The sequence below is a fragment of the Thunnus thynnus genome, chromosome 20 (genome assembly GCF_963924715.1).
Source record: "Thunnus thynnus chromosome 20, fThuThy2.1, whole genome shotgun sequence".
Lineage (NCBI taxonomy): Eukaryota > Metazoa > Chordata > Actinopteri > Scombriformes > Scombridae > Thunnus > Thunnus thynnus.
The window spans coordinates 10,301,535-10,320,507 of NC_089536.1; the positions used below are offsets into that span (position 1 = coordinate 10,301,535).

At 40.8% G+C, this 18,973-nt stretch overlaps 1 protein-coding gene across 1 annotated transcript; it reads right to left on the reverse strand.

The window, feature by feature from the left end:
- Window positions 1-11,079: 11,079 nt before the first annotated feature.
- On the reverse strand, window positions 11,080-13,125 carry foxi1 (forkhead box i1). The gene is made up of 2 exons (XM_067576062.1): window positions 12,370-13,125; window positions 11,080-12,094 (listed from the first exon to the last, which is right to left on the reverse strand). Exons 1-2 carry the CDS (start codon window positions 12,965-12,967, stop codon window positions 11,571-11,573), a joined length of 1,122 nt encoding a protein of 373 aa, XP_067432163.1. The 5' UTR covers window positions 12,968-13,125; the 3' UTR covers window positions 11,080-11,570.
- Window positions 13,126-18,973: the final 5,848 nt, after the last annotated feature.

Below are 18,973 nucleotides of genomic sequence, written 5' to 3' on the forward strand. Positions count from 1 at the left end.
AGCTGCAACAATTGGTCAATTAATTGATTAGTCGATTGACTGATTGAAATTATTTGGCAACTATCTATCTTTTTTTAAAGAAAAAAATACAAAAATTCTCCTATTCCAGCTTCTTAAATGTGAATATGGTTTCTTTAGTCTTCTATGATAGTTAACTAAATATCTTTGGGTTGTAGACTTTTGGTGGGGACAAAACAACACATTTGAGGTTGCACGTTGGAAAGTGTGATCGAAATTTTACATCATATTCTAACATTTAATAGATCACACTAATAGACTAATTAATTAATCAAGCACATAATCTACAGATTAATATATTGTGAAAATTATCAGTTGTTGCAGCTCATGTAAAAAGTACTTTAATTGAAAACAGTCTAGATCATTTACAGAAACAAGAACACTTTCCATGTTGCTTTTGAAATTTTTTAAATGTCACTTTTCATTGCTATGCAAACAAACAAAATTCCATTCACCTCCTTTGTAGCCAAAATTTCAGACAGATATTTCATAAGCTGGCCAAATTAAAACTAAATCTATCAGTATGCCAAGATACCTCTAGGGAAGTGAGAAAATATGTTTTGTTGTTGTTGTTGTTTCAATTTTTAAAAAATTATAATTTGAATGAACTGACTCTCTAAATTCAGATTCCCTGGAAACTGTGACTGTCATTACATTCTCAAAATGAAATAGATTTATTGGATGTTTAGGAACACCATCAGAAAAGCTAGAAATAAAAATTCAAGCTTCTTTGTGGAAAAAACATTAATTTAAATATTTTACTCTACTGAATGTATTTTTTAATATACAGTATTTATGCTGAATTAATCAGCGCCACAACCTGCCCAGCAGAGGCCCTCGTTCCCTCTCCTCCCTCCAGCCAGAAACCAAAAACCTCTGTCACCATACCAAAGCCATACCAAGACAGAGGATCCTAAGACACAATAAAATCGGAGATGTATGGGAACCATCGAGGTAGAAATGTGTGCAGTGATTTATCCCAGCACCCCTTTCCCAGGTTAGACTCAGACATGCCTATATGTGAAGATTTAAATGTGAGATACAGGTGAAGGGATTTAAAATTACCCTGACAGAAACTATGAAATATGGGAACATAAATGTACATACTGTCAAATGGGTAAAATATCATATGGGTAACACAAACTCTACCATACAGTGAACCCCTGCCAGCTCCTGGAACAGTGCCCAAACTTGGATTCTGGGACTACTTTGCTCCCTTTATTCTGGCAAAGTTGCTAATTTTACCTCGTATACAAATTTGAGGTTCATTGCCTGTACAACCTGAGCAGTAAAACTATTCAGTAGGTGATTCCAAACATTATTCCTTGTGCTTTTCAAAAGCTTTCTAATCCCTTAAGTGTGACACAAACACTTAACAAAGGAATGCTTCTTCACTGTGCTTAAGCGCAACCCGCTGAGAGGAGAGCTCTACTTGCCATAAGATGTCAAAATAATCAGCTCAGAGAGTTCAGAAGCTGGCACAGCTTCAAAAGGCCGGCCATCGTGTATGACAAAGCCAGAGTCCGCACTCCGGACGCAGTGGAAAACAAGACCGTGTCTGTGAGTTCAGTGGACCAACAGTGACAGAAAACACAATGATATAATGACCTATTGACAACACAAAAAATAAGCTTTTTTAATTTTTTACAAATCAGTACTGTATGCCCCTTTTCTTCAGCAAAATCCTCAGTTATCATGATGTGTACTCACACTTGACTTTAGAAGTAGGGTCACCTCATTTCAGCGAATAAAAAACTGGGCCAAGCTGACTCATACTGGGCTTCATTTTCCTCTCTATCCTTTCTGACTTGTTACTGCAGGGGAGTTAATGGAGTGACAGTGTGCTGCAGCATAGTTATTATAGGTTGAAATATGAAATAAACATGGATAGACTCCGACATCTTTTTCCTACGGTAGCATCATCATAATCATTATGATCCAGCTTCTAAACTGTGCGGATTAGCTGCTTTTCTTTGTCTTATGTTATAGTAAGCTGATTATATTAATGTTTTGAAGTGTTGGTCGGACAAAACAAGACATTTTATATCATCAACTTGCACTTTAGGAAATTATGATGGGTATTTTCCACTATTTTTTTGACATTAATCAATGAATAGACAAAATAACCGTTATTGAAGCCCTAATTATGGGAGTCATCACTTTGGGGGTTACCTTTTTTAACCTTACTTTTTAAAAATCCTATTTCGTATTTTACTTTATTATTAATTTCTGACCATTCTTTCTCATTTATTTTTTTTAAATACCATTTTATATAAAGTGTTTTACAAAATGTAAAATGTGAGACAGATCTGACAGATGAAGGTCACATGTGAGCAGTTTTGCAAGCAAACTCGGATCTTTTTCCATTTAGTAACTTAGAATAAATTTGTCTTTTGCAGTTATACTCTTTAAGAACCGAGCGCCAGTATTTGGCATCTGTGCGAGCCATATAACAAAATGCCATAATAGTGCCTGCCATAATGTATCCGGCATAGTCAGTCATTGCACAAAAAATATGGGAACTTGCTCTATTCAGGAAGTACAGAGATGATGTGGAATACTGGCCAAAGCTGTATTGTTTTCCCTTAATAAATCTATGCAATCATAAAAAACGGAGAGTAGATAATGAAATAAACTTATGTTCTTAATATTTGAGAAAACTGAACATGTGCTGGGACCCAGTAACCAAACAGAACTTCCCTAATATATTGTACATTTGGTGCAAAGGTGACCATAAGCTAGGAAGGTGATTACTATTTAAAACTCTTGATACATCCCACATGTGGATTTCAAGTGCTGTTGACTGTAAATAAGAATCCAACCTGACCTGCAGGTGCTCTTCTCTCCAACAGTCGCTGAGGAAAAGTGAGACAAGAACACGACCAACTTGAAAGACGGTGGGACGTTTTCATCTTCACAACATGAGAAAGGCAATTTGATTTTAGGCAAATGTGAAATATCAGATAAAACATAAAAGCTTATCAAGCCTGTGCCAACACTTCAATTTATCCTCACAATCCGATCTTCCATTTACATCAGGCATTTACTTCCTCCTTCATGTCAGCCTATTAAATGGCCTCTTGCTTTAGTGTCAGTGAGCAGATTGGGCTTTGTTGGAAAATGTTGGGTTATATGATATGGACTTTGGCAGAGTAGTCTAATGAAGGATGCATTGTCTGTAAGAGCAGGCTTTTCGCTGTCTTACGAAAACGCTTGTGACTGCCCTGACAGCTTCTCCGGCTCTGGCATGAGCTTGGCTTTTAATCAGAAACAACATCGTACACCTGATCATTCTGTTCACACCTGAGCTAGAGTGGCTTCATGCTGTTACAATGACGCCTTTATCTCAGAAATACCTCTTACCACCTACTTTCTTACAAGAAATACTTGTTGACTGTAGATATTTGATGGACTCATGACAAACTCTGAGATTTTCTGCTAGAAATAAAACTGTGGGACACACACACACACACACATTGGGCTTTCATGCATCTGCAGTTAAAAACACATTTGATTATTGCATCCATGGCGTCCATGACTACCATGATTCATCTTTAAACGATCACTTGTCTCTGTGGTCAGTCCGTGCACTTTAGCAGGTGGCTCTTTTCATTAAACCTAAACGCTTGATGATTGTGCTCTTCATTAAAGGCTGTCCAGTAATATGGGCCTGAGATGATTGCCCCTGCGGTGGTTAAATATAGTGGTTGGACAAGGCCTCTGCCGCTACGTAATGAGAAAAGTCAATAGAGCCGGGGCTATTACGCTGTCAGCGCTCGTACCATCACACACCATTAAAAACAGCACAACTCTCTGATTCATCCTCATTATATTTATTGGATAGATGGCCTGATCTAATTGTAGAAGCAGTCCAACCCCTGCATAGTTCAACATGTGTCATCGTTTTGTAGCCTCTCAGCAGGCATTCTCTGTTATTGAATAATAAATACAGCATATGAGGGATTGATAAATTCACTATATTTGAGATAAAGGAACATCTGATTATGGGTTTTCCTGGAGTATTTCAACTTTCTCACAAGTGAAAGGATTGATAGAGGATGAGGCAACCTATATAGTATTTCTATTGTTCAGTCAGTGCAAGGAAAGTACTAAGCTGTAAACTCAGTCATTAGTGTGTGACCCATACAAGCTCCCAGTGTTGACATGTACGCAGAGGGCAGTGTGCCTGGCTTATTTAACAGAATGGAAATTAACCACTTGTCACTCCCCCTTTATCAAATTCTTTCTATAGTGCTACGGCTCCACATTTGGCACTCCTGAATGCTAACTGCAAATTCTACTGCCTCTTAGCGCAGGTACTAGACAAAAGGGGGATTTACACAATCCGACCACACATGCCCATACAGTAGGTCCTGAGATAGACCCAAACAAAGCATCTTCTGTGCGCTCATTTGTGAAGGTCATTAATGTCTAATCATATTCGAATCAGTCTTGAAGAGGCATCTGAGCAGTATGCAGATGGAGGTCAGGGAGACTTGCCCTCCAGGACATGTCCCAAGGCGGCTGTCCCCTCCTGGTTTGAATCCCCTGTGGGCCTGCGGACAAGTCATGGCCCATCACCCTGCAGACAGACAGACAAGTCTCAGGCTTGGGTCGTCCGCTAGACTGGCAGACTAGCTTGATAGCTGCTGTTCACCCCCCTCTATTGTGATTTAACTGCTGGTCACAAGCCCCATTAGCATAATGATAAGAGATAGTGACACCTCCCTTTGAATTCTATCAGGTAGCCTGAAAGCTGAGTGTAATGAAAGGGATAATTACACAATTTATATAGGGAGGGGCGCTGACAGTTGCACAAAGCTATCTGGCCAAGGACTGACCCACCTAATTAAGACAGTGTCCCATCAATCTTGATGTCCCTGTCAGCGTGTTGGACCTTGGCAGCTTAAAGTAAATAAAAAAGTGTGTCTCCAAACAATTCTTTGCACAGTCCATTTAGGATTTTAGAGTGGATGAATATGGAGATGTTTTATAGAAAAAAGTTAAACAACTTTTTCTGGTGTGACAGAAATCTAAAGAAAACTTCATTACACCTCCACGGACCTTTATTCATAAGCTATTCACAAGTTTCTTGTCGTAGTGACAAGGGTTTAAAAAGGTGCTTCATGCTGGGAACAGTAGGGGTTTGAAAAACAAGACTCTTTAAATCACAGCCTGGTTAGTAACAGAAGACAGCTGAGAGGGACAGTGTGAGATATAGAGAAAACTACCAGTCTAAATTGGTTTTTCAAACATTTAACTGAACTAACACCAAGTTTTTTTTTTAATCAGAGGTAAGGCATCATTTCTCCATACAAGACCTAACATTAGTGGACCACATCATTATTTAGATGTGACTCCTCACTCTATCCTTTGTGATTCAAAATGAGGCAAGGCTTGTAAAAACATATTTTCCCTCATGACGAATAAAAAAAAAGGCTTCTTTGTCAAGTGGGGGCATGTCAACACACTTCTGCGGATGATGTTGGCCTCTCAGCGGTGCTGTCAGCATCAGTGCGGAATGGATACACACACACACACACACACACACACACACACATATGAAAACCTGCACGGGTGCACGTGTGCATGTGTATCCTGGATTATGTCACAGCACTGGAATGCCATCACATGACAAAGGGGAACAGACTGCGTTAAATGAGTTAGAGCGACACGCCACTTGCTTGTTTTTTTTATCACGAAACACAGCACGAGCAACAACGGCAGACTGAACACGACTCAGAGGAGCTTTCCCGGCAGCAGTGAGCCTGGAAGCCTGCTTCTCTAGACAGGGTGCATGTCTTGTGTTTATAGTTGACACACAAGCTGTTTGGGGTTGATAGACTCCAATACCAGAGTCAACACATAGCACTTGCTGTGCGCTGATGTTTGTTTGAACACTTGTCTGGCAAATAAGCATCTCCTTTCTGTTTCCTGGGCTGCTGCTGCTGCATAAGCAAAGCCTGATATCTCTCTATTCCTAAAATAGTTCTGGTGTTCCACTAGGAGATGAATGCATCAAACCACAGTTTTAAAAAACAAGTATTTAAAAAAGGTGGAACAATGCCTCGTTTTTATTTTTATACTGCGTAGAAATGTCTGCATGTTAATGTGTCTCTGCAAAGAAGAATGAAAGGAGTGAATTATAATAATATTAATAGCACACTGAGGCATAATTAAATACTTAAGGGGGTGATCAGCTTATCGTAGTATTACATCTTCTTGATTAAAGCAGTTTAAAAGTGCAGCCTTTCTTTCCCTCCTCTTTAAGATGATAGCAGCTGCCTCAGAAGTGAGCTGGGGCCTTGAAGTGCAGGCTAGGATTAGTGGCAAACACAAAAGGAGCATTTGGAGGGGGCATGCCTGTCCCTTTTGAAAGGCTATCATTTAGAGCCTTCAGCCATAGATCATCTGCAGCTTACATGGGGAAAACTTGCTTAAATCTTGATCAGGCCCATTATTTGACTCTCTGTGAGGGGTGCGTTTGATGGTTTAGGCCAGGGAGGGCTCCAGAGGTCTCTGAGGCTCTGTCTGTCTCCCCTCTCCTGTCTCTCTATTGGTATGCATCCCTCATAATAGAGGCAGGAGGTAGGGGGTCTCATTAGAGGCTGGGGGAGTGTTGTTTTGGGGGGGTGAGGGGGGGGCAACCGATGAATTCCTCAGGGCAGATGCACCAGTATCACACAGGACTGAAGCTGAGTAATGTTTCATGAGAGCAGGTGAAACTCATAAATACCTTCTTGTTTGCTTCTGTGCTGCAGTTACAAGTCTGAAGACATGATCAAGACGTGTCTAAGAGTACAAAAGTGCTCCAGGTGGGCTGCGTCTTTTGACAACAGGAACTTCATCCCACGTAACATTCACACTGAGAGATAGCTTCCTTTAGAACTACTGACAATGAGTGACAAGTGGCACGGAGGTAGCTATTTTGAGGATCCCCCTGAGTACAGAATAATCTCCTCACTTCCGTCTGGCCACCAAGAGTCCAGGCAGCGCCGGGTAAAGTGGATTCCCTCTGGGTAGCTACTTCCTCTGTCATCTGTCACCACTTCCTGTCTGTGAAGAGCAGGTAATGACAGCACACAGGTGTTGCTAGCAGGGTGGTATCACTCCGAGGCGTCCAGCAGCACACAAAACATGCTATTTTTCCCTGAACATTTCGTGCAGTTGCTTTCATTTCAAAATTTAGTGTTGATTTGTTTTTTTCAGTTTGTTTTTTACAGTACTGCTCCAACATATTGCAGCAATCACTGTAGTGAGTTCTATTGTGCGCCAACAGGTCAGATGCACCATTATCATGTGCAAGACTTAAAGTGGTCTCTGAACCGAGCTAAAATGATTACATATTGGCTGTTACTCAGATATTTGTTCTGCTGCACTGCACATAGAAATTGATGTTCCATGAACCCTTGGATATTGTTCTCATAAGGTCATGGTTTGGAATTTCATGTAAGTGATGAATGGCTGAGGATTTTTTGAGGAGCTTATGACTAAGTCAGTGTATTGAGATTATTAGAGAAAATCACCTTTATAAAGAATTAACAGTATCTTCTTCAGATGTTTGCTTTTCTTTTTATCACAGAAGGTTGGCTTCTCATGAATCAGAATGACCCATAACTTGTTAGAAACCTCAGCCTGGTTGATGTGAACTTTCTTTTCTGGCCTCTCAGCAGTGTGTAAAACCACTGCCATGGTTTGTTATGACAAAGGTCACGGATAAAGGATGATCTGCCTACAGTTCCCTAATGTGAGAACAAAGACTTTGTCAAAATATATTCCAGCAATAGAGTGAGCGGTGGGGATAAGTTACATTGTTTTGAGGATAGGTTTTCCAGACAGAGTGATGTGAAGACAGGTCCTGGCTGTGGATTTACTGGGGCTCGTTCTAGTCCGTTAATCCTTGTATCTCTTTGACTCTTTCAGCAGGTTCCTCGGCTGGCAAGCCTTACGGGCTCTGAAGTGGCTGCCCTTCCTGTGCTCACCAATAATTCCTGGTTCTGGTTTACAACCTGTTTCCCCTGCTAAAATGGAAAAAGAAAAGTATACTGTATGTACAACAAAAACAAGAAATCGATTGGTAAGAAAACTGGATTTGATTTGTAAGTATATAACGTTCTTGACATATAACACCCAAAGTTGAATCTTTATTTGAATAAAATGAATCTAAAATACAAATAAAAGAAAAAAAAACAAAGTGAAGAGGGTGACAAGTGGTGAGGTAAGAGGTGTCTCCACATTTTTCACATGCTCTCAACAACCGAGCAGTTTGCACTGAGATGGCTCTTGTTCTGTATAAAATAATCCATATGGCCGCTTCTTCAGAGTGAAGATCCCATGCCGTTATCGGCCCATACGTTAGTCTCTTTATGGGCCTCGGATGGGGTATGATGAAACCGAATCAGGTCATGCCAATTGATAGACATTATCCTCAGCTATCATTTGCACACACAATCCTTTTAAAGTGCAGCGAGGAGCGATGGCCCCCCTCCTTCCAGCCATACAGTGGGTTCCCCAGAAGCTGTCATCATATTGTTCTCTTAAATATTTAACTTCCTCAAGAGATTGAGCTGTAATATAAGAAATTATCCCTATAATGCCCACTGACTGCTACAAACAGATGTGAAATTTCAGGGTAGATCCAGACTGGATTCAGCCCCCCTATTGCCAAGCTATCATGTTCTTCACTGGGGTCAAACGGACAGCCTCCCTTTTCATATTACCCCTCAGATTCGTCTGTAAGGTAGTGTTATATGGGCTGTGGAAAATTATTAGGCTCTGGATACATCTTTTTATTTGAAATCCTGAATGCTTTACAAACCAACAAATAGTCATAAAAAGCACATCTTAAAGTTACCTGTACATCTCTGCATCATCAGAAATAAATCTGCAACATGTGGTAAAGAAAAAAAAAACCCCTGCACAGTACATTTTAAAAGCAAGGAAGGGTTGCAAGTCTTCGTTCTAGTTGCTTATTTATCAGTTGAGGAGATCTCGCTTAACAGCTAATGGGAGTTAAGTTTCTCACTTTGCTGAGTGCAACTTTATCCACCAGTGATTCATCACTCCAGCTCATGTCACTCACTGGCTGCCGTACACAAGCCTCCAGGATCCGAACGGCAGACAGCTCATCTTCAATGTTGTGCTCTCTTAACTGTGACATATTGAATTGCTCTTTTTAATAAAAACAGATCAACATCTCCATTTATGTATTCAGTTATCTGTTATCTTTATATATCTGTTTTATCTCAGTAAAACTCACTTCAGGTGGAGCAGACGTTGCACCCTTCAAGAAATACCCATCCCTGCTCTCCACAGTTGGCATCGGATGACTTGCTGGTGTATCTAGTCCCGTAGAGAAAGAGGATTAAAATAATCTAGTTCTGAACCAGCTCCTTCAATTATGAGACAACCTCGCCTTTGGAGGGATGACCCTTTGAGGCTGAAACCCATCATTATGGGTTTAGCCCACAAGGCATGTATGTGGACCGGGGCCATCCTTATGCTCAGGTATTCTGCTGGGCCTGGGCCTATAGCCCTGGAGCCAGGGGCCCTCAAGCAGGTAGAGCAGAGACATAGTAGCCTGACTGATATTCATGTGGGCCGGGTAAATGTGCCCTTCAGGCACAGGGCACTGGAGCATTACGAGTCTGAGAACTGAGAGGGCTGAATCGAACTTGGAAAGCAAGGGGATGTCCTCTGTAGTATCTTAATATAATAGTTTAACATTTCTTTGAATTGAATTACAGTTAATATAACTATACATAGTTAAAACTGTGTTGATGTATGACGAAATGACAGTCATAAGAGCCAAAAGGCCTCTGATTATGAAAGGCTTTATACTCTGTTCACTGAATGTGATGAGGATTTCAACAGAAAACGTGTTACTGTGAGAACCTGCTCCTGTATGACAAAAATCCTCTTTGTCTGATCCGTGGCCCTGCTCCATAGATAATAGCTCAAAATGTGGCCTGAGGGAGATAATTTGTTCCCAGATCTTCAGATGGCAATATTTTCATTTGAGCCCAGGAGGGGATCTCTTGAATTGCCAGCCTCCATTGTGTTCCAACAAGGGACACGAACGTCTTGTCAATTAATTTCTCTTTTATTCCAGACCACAGAGCGGGATGCCGTGCGTATCCATATTGTTTGAAAATAAGACAGGAGCAGGGTGTTAAATCACTTGAACATTTCCACTGCATGGGCTATTTAATATTCTCGCCAAATAGCAGGCTTTCTGTTGCGTCCCCCTGGGTCACAAGCACAACAAAAGCACATTACATGCCGTTGAACTCTCAACTCGTCAATTGTTCAGCGGATGCTCTTCCACAGTGGTTCCCAATACAAAAAAACAACAACAAAAAAACAAATCCCATTAACGGGATTCACACAGACACACACGAAACAGCGAGCGTTTTGCGTGACCAGACTTTGGGAATAGATGGAGACAGGTGGAATATCCAGCAAACAGGTCAACATCAAACGGGCACAGTCTGAGTCAAATCCAGCCCAGACAAAAAGCTGAACTTCTGAACCTCGTGGAAGTTAAAGGTCTGATTGCTTGTTGAAATGGGGCTATTGGAAGTGACAAGCGGAAAATGTCTCTGTCTTACACACTTTACAGCTTACAGCCACTTGACTTCAGATTTCCTGACAGGCTCGAAAGCGTTTATACTGGTTTATTTGGTACTTTCTTGTAATACCAAAACGTTTGAGAAGTTAATCTGATTTTTTTGGAAGGCTGCTGAGAAACAGAGAGCACAGCAGGGCCTCTACAATTCTTGAAACGGCCGATTTAACTCGAAAACTTGCACTAAAGGGAGGCTTATAAAACCCTCTTATCAGCTACAAATAACCTCTTAGAAGGGATATCATTCAGTGATGATAAAATAACTACATAACCAAATAAAGTTGAGCCATAACTAAGTAGGAAAATCAAGAATAGACCTGACATCCAAGAACTAGATAGGAGATAAACAGCCTAAAATAATGTAAAGTAGATCAACTTTTGTTAATGATGAATTCATCCACATATAGTGACAAGAATAACACATAATCATGGAGTTCAAATAAATGACTTTTATTCAAACATCGACGTGAGTTTAAATAAAACACACAAAAAACAATTCGTTCTAAAAAATACATGACACGTTTCTTCTTATGAAAATAATTTCTGTACAGATGTCTTCCTCCTTTATACAGAGAGTCGGCCCAAACAAATCAAAAAAATAAGTAAAGTATCAGTTCAAGGATCTCTGTGGGCAGTTTTTTTTTTTTTTCAATTGTAATATTTTCTACAAATGAACATGTTTGTTGCGCATAATGGAGCAGTGTCAGGAATATTCATTTTCTAATACACGGACTGCTTTCTAGGATTATTGTGGGGAAAAATAGCAGCTCAGTTCCAGTGACAGTTTTACAATGAGGGCTACCAAACCAGACAGTGAATAATACCTAACAACAGTTGGCTACTTAAGAATTGTGAAGGCTAACAATGAGTGATAAATTATTATTTTTTTCTGCAACCAGCCCAACACAGACAAAGATAAGACAGTCTACACCTCTGTTCCTTCCCGGCTGTATATGAGGTTATTAACACTAAAATGGTTGGAGAGGCTCTGTACAGATGTGTAATAGTTCATTCTGTTGGTGTCAGAGTTCAGAGGAGAGATTAAAGTGGGCGAGTAGGAGCCCAGTCCAGACATGCCCTCTCTGGTCTGTGACAATCCCCCGAGATGCCCGGAGCCGAAGTCCCGCTCCGCGCCCCTGGAGCCGTCAGTGCCCGCCAGCAGCGAGTTCACGCTGGACACGAAGCTGCTGAAACACGGGCTGTGCTCCGCGGAAGGAGACGGCGACGACTTTGGCTCCGTGGAGGCCGGGGATCCGTGCAGGCTAGGCGGGGAGGAGCTCAGCAGGCTGGCGGTGTCTGAGAGCTTGTGCGCACCGTCCTCTGACTTGACGGGGAGAGCGGTACTGTCAGCTCCGTTTATGTCAGCTCTCCTTTTTCTCTTCCGCCTGAAGTTGCCGTTGTCGAACATCTTCTCACAGTTGGGGTCCAGCGTCCAGTAGTTCCCCTTACCTGGATGAGAAACATAAGAATGATTAAATATATGGATGACAAACTTTCAGCTCAGTTTTTTTCCCTCCATCTCCTTAAGTTTTTATGTTTAAAATCCAATTTCCCCCTTAAAGAGTTAAAATTGACAATATGAGTTGCAATGATTCAACTTGTCTCAGGAGCAGTTTTATCAAAACAGTATCCTATAACAGATTCTTGAACCAGATTCAATAAAAATATATATTCAGCACTTATCTCTACTCAGAACTTTTTGGCAAAATAATCCAAAGACTCACCAGGGTCATCCTCGTCCCGTGCCACTTTTTTGAAGCAGTCGTTCAGTGACAAATTGTGGCGGATTGAATTCTGCCATCCAGCTTTGCTCTTCTTGTAGAAAGGGAAGTTGTCAGCAACATACTGATAGATCTGACTGAGCGTCAACTTTTTGTCTTGGGCGTTCTGTATGGCCATCGCTATCAGTGCTGAGTAGGAGTAAGGTGGCCTGACCATCTTGAAGAGCTCCTGCTGGCTGGATATGGACAACCATCCCAGATCTGCTCCACCAAACCCTGTGGGAGGTGGTAAGAACTGCCTCTGGTTTGACCCGTATCCAGACTGTATGTAGGACGTGCCGTTATTCCCCGGGAGATATGGAGAGGAATTGATGCTGGGTCCGTTCAGCCATAGGTAGGGGTTCGTGGACGGGGAGGTGTACTCGCCTAGGCCGTAGCTTGAAGGGTGCGTCGGCGGCCTCTGAGGGTGATGGTGGTGGAGGTTCTGCTGGTAAACACCGTAGTTGTCGCAGTACACGGCCATGTCCAGGAGCTCCTGAGCGCTGTGGTGCTGAATAGGACTGGTCTGCTGGTTAGATGGTTGGTGTCCAAAAGCGTTCATAATCCGCCCTAACCAGATTCCCAAAACCTAATTTAGTCTCTGTGTCTCTCCCTCAGGACTGAACTCATCCTCAGAGGGAGGAGTATTTATGCGCAGCGCCCGGAGCCTCTACAGGTAGCCCATTGAAGAAAACTTTTAGGATGGTCACACCCCTCTTTTCTGACTTGCTGCAGCCCATTTGTATTGACCCAATCTCCCTATCAATGAGCACCGATATTGCCTTTGACTCCAAAGCTGAAATCCATGTCACGTTTAAAGTATATTCTCATTAAGGCACGTTAGTGATTTATAACTAGATTATCATTACTCGTGCGTAATTACGCACTGAGGCTCATGTTGGCTGTGGCGAAGTCCTTATATTTAGATTTCTTTTAAAACAAAACCCGAAAAGAACTAAGTGGAGTACAAAGTGGAGGTAAAACTGTATGACAAGAACTGATTATGTAAATCTGATAAATTATAGAAGTCAGAATAAATATTTGACCGCTTTATAGTTTTCAAATATATGTCGGCTGATTTTTTTTCTTGATCTTTGTTCTTTGTTGTTGAAATATAGTGATCAAAATTTAAAGGTTGAACAGATTTCCCATTTTTTTTCGACTTTAACAAACCATGATCCAAATCAGACAGATTTATGCCTAAAAATAAACTTCGTCAGCGCAGCGATGAACAATAAACAAGGATTTGACAGCTCCTGTCTGCATGTTTGAACCCGCTGAACTTTCTGCAGGACAGTGTCAAACCCAAACAACGACGAGCTGCGTGTGTTTGTAAAAAAGCCACCATGTCTTAAAAGAAATTCGTTTGTAATAAACACTTCACAAGCGCCGCAAGTTTAGTGTCAACAGGTGACTCGTGGATAAAACACCCCCAGCAGCAGCAGCAGCAGGCTCTCGACGTAAACAGGCTGAATATGCGTTTTTAATAAAAACAGGTTTTAATTATGTCACTCGGTCACACTGATCACTGAAGATTTTACTAGTGTTAAAAATGAGGAAATCAATCGCGTTCAACAGGTTTTTTTTAATCTCCCTTTAACTTCTGAAAAAAGTGAATTTAATTGCCCTGATAAATGATAAAACTTTATTGTATCTTATGATAACTGTGAAAGATTAGAATAATGTAAACGTGTTGCTTCAGTTTACAGTTAAATTAGAAGTAATAGTACAACTACAGTAGGTAGACTGGACTGATAGGGATACATTAGTGGTCTGTCATTAATCGAGTCTTAAGGGCTGGAGATTTAGCACATAAATGAAGAATCTGCCCCAACAGATTTATTTCAATTGTAATTTAATTTATTTAGTCAGAGGGGGGGCAACATGGCTAATGGTTTCTAATTCACCAGGTAAATGGTCCCAGTTTCGATTGAAAGTGGAAGGCAGCCCATCGATACTTTGAGGCGCCCTGTAAGATGCTTTTAATGGTTTTTTTCTAATTTAACTGGTACACACACACCTCACAACACAACACTACACACTTCCTCCTCTGTAGTACCGAGAAGTGATTCCGCAGTAATCATCTGACATTTTGTTATATGTCACAACACGTCTGGAAGTTATTTCAGTAGGCCCATGGCTGTGAACTACTGTATTATGTGATCAACCATTTCAAATATGCTGTTATGGCTACTACATGTCTAAGACTTTGTTCCTCCCTCCATGAATAGGCTTAAAACAATTTCTATGGTGTATTTAGGGCTCACTTAAACAATCAAAATTCACAAGCAAACCCAAAAGGTGCATTTTTTGGGGGGATCTATGATTAAAGTTGCCTCCGTCTGTTGTCATCCATGTGAGGAGTGCGCTCTGCAGGCTGCTGCTGCACTCCTGCGCTAATCGGCAGAACATTCCTCCTCTCCATGACCTTGATGTAATTGTTTGGCTCCTAGGTGTTGTCCCGACCACAGGCTGTACAGCAGTGGCAAGCAGTGGACTCCGCGGGGGGAAGTGGCATTTAACCCCCACATGAAAACAACACAACCTGTTAGGTGTCTAACACCCAGCACAGCTAATTACTGCTGACTGCTGGCTGGACATCTTAGTCTGGAACAATGCAAGCAAAGCCTACAATGATCCCCCACAGACTGTAACTCTAATATTTATAAATACTGTGTTTCTGAGATCCATTATAACTTTTAAATTTAATATGTTATCTATCTCTGTAGGCTGCACATTTTGCTTTTTCCATTTTCATTCATTCTTACCCCACTTTTTTCGCACTGGGATCAATTACAAATAAACAGAAATGACAGAAAACAAAGTGTCTTCCACCAACAAATACTGGCTGTGTTGAAGCAGCCATCAATCACAAGTTTCAGCATCTATTTTCCTCTCAGATTAAGTTAAGAGATGTCAAATGTGGCCAGACATGGCAACCTCAAGCCCCCGTGTCATTGTAAAGTAATAATTCAAACATGCTGTGTATGTGTGTATGTGTGTGTGTGTGTGTGTGTGTGCAGGAGGCGGGTTAGTGCCTATTGTTGCTCTGCCATGTCTGTCTTCATCCCGTTTCCTCCAGCTTTTTGAGGTCACGGGAGCTTTTCTTTGGGAGATCAAGTCAATCACGGCGGGGTCAGGAAGACAGAGCAGAGCCATCGCCGGCTCCTTCAGGCAGAGAAACCTCTGCCTGCTGCAGGTGATGGGAGAATCAACCACTCTGCTACTTCTCCATTCAGTATGTGTCAGCACATTTTACTGCTGGGATTACAGCTCACACCCTCTGGAATCAACAAAGACCCTGAGAGTTAACAAGGCTTGTTTTCTGCAAACATCCTTGGCTTTAACCATGTGGCCATGTAAGTTAGACATCTGTTAACTGTTTATTGCTTTGAAGTAATTACCAGACTATTAGATGCACTTAAGGCCAATAAAATCATGAGAGAGCCCAGATAAAGTCATTAATTTTGACTGTGTAAACAAAATGATCCCTTAGTGTAGCCAGGGGCTTGTCCCCTCTCTGAGTCTCCCCCCAAGTGGAGGAACAAAGCAGAACACACTTTGAGTGCTAATTAAAATATAGCCTTTATGCAAGGTGATGTGTAAAAAAAAAAAAAAAAGCTGGTCCTGTTGAATGCTTTGCAGAAACTTAACTCCTCAGCAGCTCTGACTGTGTAGGAGATTAAAAACACTTGAAGTGTTGTGATCTAAAACTTGTCAGACAGAGTCGCTGTCTGGCCTTGGAGCATCCTTTATTTCTAGACTCAATGGCAAAGGTATATCAACTACAAGAAACATTTATAAAAGGATCTCTATTTGGCATGTTTTCATACCTCTATTTCAGGAGTTGAAAGGGTTTTTTTGAAAAACTTGCTTTTCTTATTAAACTTTCTATGATTTAAATGAATGTTAAGCAAGTCATTTACAACATTTTAAACCCACCTTTAAGTGTATAATGAAAGATCCCTGTATAAAGAAGTCCATTTGAAAGTACAAGGATTTATTTATATTCAACAAATGCAATTTTAGAAGAGTAACAGAGTGATTGAATCACAGAAAGATTTTTAAATTAAGCTTCCTTTGAGAGTGTTTGGCTCAGAAGTCTCAAATATCGTCAGGACATAAATATCTTAAGGTATTTGTCTACCTGCAAGGCCCAAGGTGGAGAACCTGCTTCTTGGTAATTATATGTTCTTCTCTGTGTGGTCCCTTCTGACCAATTACAGTTTGGCCCTGACAGTCCATCTCCAGGAGCGAAGGAGCCAGCCCAGCAGACAGCACACTGACTGATTGAGGGAGAAATACAACCGGCCGGGCCTTCTGCTTCACCGCTGCTGGTTGCATTAACTTAATTCTCTGCTCTTCTGGGCAGATTTACACCTCTGCTCCTGATTACATCCTTGGAGAGATCAGATGTTACTGGTCTGTTAGAGCCAAAATCACACTGTGCTGGGCTTACCATCAGCTGCAGAGAGGTTAAATATACTCTGTTTCCTACTGTGGTCTTTAAAATACAGAACGTTGGCAGAGGGGAAGTCCTGAAATAAGATCTATTGCCCATCAAATATCTGCTGCTTCCACTCATTAGTGTAAAGACACGGTGGACATGATTTGATGTAGTAGGGTGCTGCTGGTGTCAAGACTTAATTTGACCTCATGTACACACAAGCCAAAGGTTTAGTTCACTTTGGTAATTACTTAGGCAGTGTGATGTGGCAGACAGGCTGCACTAACATTATTACCCAGATGAGGGCAGCATTGCTTTAGACATTTACTTTCAGCATTACTCAATAAACCAATATCTTTACAACATCCATCTATCAACCACGCTGTGCAGCTTTCTGAGAGGTAAATATATCAGAATCTGATCAGTGTATTGATTTTAATCACACAGAATTTGAGAAATACAGAAGGTTTAGGATTTAAAGTGAAAGTGATTTAAAAAAAAATGTACCACTGGCTGGAAGCTAGCAGTCTGAACGCGCACCATTTTGGGCCTTTAATACCTTTACAATTATACAAAAAAACCAAAACAATTTTCTTCATTGTTTACCTCACTGCTTTAGCATTGTGCCCAATGTTATTATAATACTAAACATATTCTGCTCTGAACAGGTCAACTAAAAGCTAGTGGATTATATGTCAAATGCAAGCAGGGATTTGTATTATAATTAATCATAATTTGCAGTTTAACAGTTGTGATAACAGCCTCTTGCTCTCAGTAGACTCTTAGTTTGCTCTATACATACACTAGAAATCCTTATGAAGGGGTTAAAAATGTGGACATGAGATCAAAAAGACCAAATTACAAAGATTTAATTAACTGGTTTAAATCAATATTCTTTTACTAGGACAGCATGCCTATGGCACTTTTTTTTTTAGTTATTTCCATGTGAGGCTGAAAGTAGCAGGGAACTCTGCTTCCTCATCAAACCAGTTCTCCACCCCCGATCTCTAGGTATGTTTCCTAGCAACACGTCTCACTGACTGCCTGGGAAAACCCAGTGCTTCATAATAGCCTCAGCTAATATAGATCACCACCACTTGGCTCTCTCCCTCAACATAATGAGCTTGTGTACAGAATGTACATTTTGTATTTAGTGCTGAATGCAGCAGAAAGTAACATCCACAGTAACAGATTCAGATTTAAAAATGCTAACAGTTCTCTTGTGGTTTGTAGTGTAGTGTTGACTGTGCTTATAAGAGCCGCTTGTGACAGCCGCTCTTGATAAGAGAGTGATGGAGTGTCTGTCTGGAGTGCGTAAAGTTGGAGGCAGTACAGAAAAACAGCATTAAAGTGTTCAATCAAAAAGCTTGGCTCACAACTACCGGTGCAGGTGTTTACTCTAAGCTCTGTCCACACATTAAAAACAAGTGCAAAGGGCAGTTTGCTGTAACAGTGAAAAGACATATTTGAAATTTCACTCACTAATTACTGAAACACATTTAGGATTAGTGTAGGGCTGCAGCTAAAGAATGTTTTTACCACAAAACAGTGGAGAATTTCCTAAAGTCCAGGATGATGTCATCAAATGCAAGACTGGGCTGCCAACCAGGCAAAGCGGGAGACTTCCCCCGGGCCCAGAACCCCTGAAGCCCAAAGTTCACTCCATACCAATAACCAGTTCTAAATAATTTGGTTGATTGCAAATTTTATTATGAATTTGCACCACTGAAGTGCAATATCAGCTACGATGGGTCATCTAATCTTGGGGCCTTGGTCTTTTAGGGTCTTGTTGAATAGTCTGATGAATATTACTTTATTTATCAATTAATCATTAGAGTAGAAAATGCCCACCACAATTCCCCCAAACCCAGTAACATTCAAATTGATTGTGTTGCCTGATCAAGGGTCTAAAACCAGAAGATAAAACACAAATCAATTTATCAATCAATTGATTATAATGTAAGACAAGGAAAAGTATCTAATTTCACATTTGAGAATCTGGGAGCATCACGTTTGGCATTTTTACTTGAAAAAGTATTTATATGATTAATGAATTCTCAAAATGATTATCAAAGCTGATGATTTTCTATTGATAGACTAATTTAGCTCTCATAGCAGAGA

Excerpts from the sequence above, each read along its gene's own strand:
- foxi1 (XM_067576062.1), bottom strand. The coding sequence starts at position 12,967 with ATGAACGCTTTTGGACACCAACCATCTAACCAGCAGACCAGTCCTATT. Across the intron at positions 12,095-12,369 it reads ACGGGACGAGGATGACCCTG|GTAAGGGGAACTACTGGACG; the intron begins GTGAGTCTTTGG and ends TTTCTCATCCAG.